The following is a 1,462-nucleotide window of genomic DNA, read 5'->3' on the forward strand; positions in this document are numbered from 1 at the left end:
AAACCCTCCCTTTGGCGAGCAGTTCTGATGCTTATTGGGCACCTTGCATGGAGAACAAGAACTCATCAGGCACGTTTACCTTTATCAGTAATAACAGTGATAAGTTGATTTCCCATCTGCCTGATGCTTTAGTCTTACTTGTCAACTGATTCAGAACTTAGGGTAGGGGGAAGAGGGGTGTTATCGACTGAATGCTTTCAAATCCCCAACACCACCTAGACAACCAGCTAAGACAGTAATGAAAAGGTTTGATGAATGAATGAATGATGATGAATGATGATGAATGATGAAAAGGCACGTTTGAAAAGGTCATAAATTCAGACTCTGCCTCTTCCCTAACACATCCTAGGGCTACTTTCCAGCTTCATCTCATCCTTTGAGAAATGCTGTCCTATCCAAAACTCAGCCTAGAGCCCAGCCCTTAATCTGATTCTTTCACTAGGTGTCTTGGAGGTTCGTCATCTGTACACGCCTACTCCTAAATGCAGAAAACAGACAAATACCATTTATCTCCCCTTTCCCCTTTGATATGCCTTGTATTGGGCAAAATCTAATTTTACTTTATCCATTACCTCTGCCAAGAGGCATGATCTTCAAATCCTACTGTTCCCATTTTACCTTCCCTGTGGCTATCTTCCCATTCAGAAAGAAACGAGAACTTAAAGCCCTAGTTAACTCTTAACAAAGCTTCCAAATTCCTCTGCCTTTGTTTCTTACCTTCTCCTGGATCCCTTCATCATCACCAGCAAAGTACAAAATAGGGACATTGAGCTCAGAGGCAGCTACCCACTGAAGGACGGCTTGGAGTTGCTTGTTCTGAACTGTATCCGTTAGGTTGTGATTGCTGACAATCACCTTGGGTGCTGCACACTCTTCAGGAGGCTGACCTGATATACCTCTCATTTCATTATGGATAGCTTGATAGGCATTCTGCAGGAGAGCTTCTGCTGACCCTGTGCCCTTGACTGGCAAACACTCATATAAACTATCTGGGAAGGCCGAAGTTAGCCTACTGGCATCTCCAGACTTGTCATCTCCCAGCTTGTCATCTCCCAGCTCTGCCAAAGAAGAATCACAGGACTTAGCAATGATGACACACAGCTTCACCACTGAGTTCATCAGATGTTCTACCATCTGCCCACTCATGTGGCCATCTATCTGGTTGACAACCATCTTGGTCAGCCCAGAAAGGGCACCAGGGGTCTCATCATCTTCACATAGTTTAGGGGGAGAAGGGGCTAAAGGTCTTTCACACAACTTCCTATCTTCCTTAACTGGCTGTTCCGGCACCTTGGGTTCAGAGCTCTGGTCACGCTTGAAAATGGTCTCACTAAGTAAGTTCCAGATGAAATTGAAGAAAACACTCCTTAGGTCCTTCTTTTCTGCTTGTTCTTGGTCACCTACAATGGGAGCAGACTTAAGGCAGGATTCATCAGCAACTACAGGAGGCTCATTGGCAGGA

The 1,462-nt window shown here is 44.9% G+C and overlaps 1 protein-coding gene across 1 annotated transcript in view; it reads right to left on the reverse strand.

The window, feature by feature from the left end:
• Positions 1-717: 717 nt before the first annotated feature.
• AKAP3 (A kinase (PRKA) anchor protein 3) overlaps positions 718-1,462 on the reverse strand; it is a gene marked incomplete at its 3' end in the record, with an annotated part of 17,153 nt that continues 16,408 nt past the window's right edge. The window contains exon 3 of the mRNA XM_011930699.1: positions 718-1,400. Coding sequence (XP_011786089.1) covers positions 718-1,400 — 683 coding nt within the window. The remainder of the gene's footprint in view (positions 1,401-1,462) is intronic.

This window comes from Colobus angolensis, unplaced genomic scaffold (genome assembly GCF_000951035.1).
Source record: "Colobus angolensis palliatus isolate OR3802 unplaced genomic scaffold, Cang.pa_1.0 Scaffold879, whole genome shotgun sequence".
In the NCBI taxonomy this organism is placed as follows: Eukaryota; Metazoa; Chordata; class Mammalia; order Primates; family Cercopithecidae; genus Colobus; species Colobus angolensis.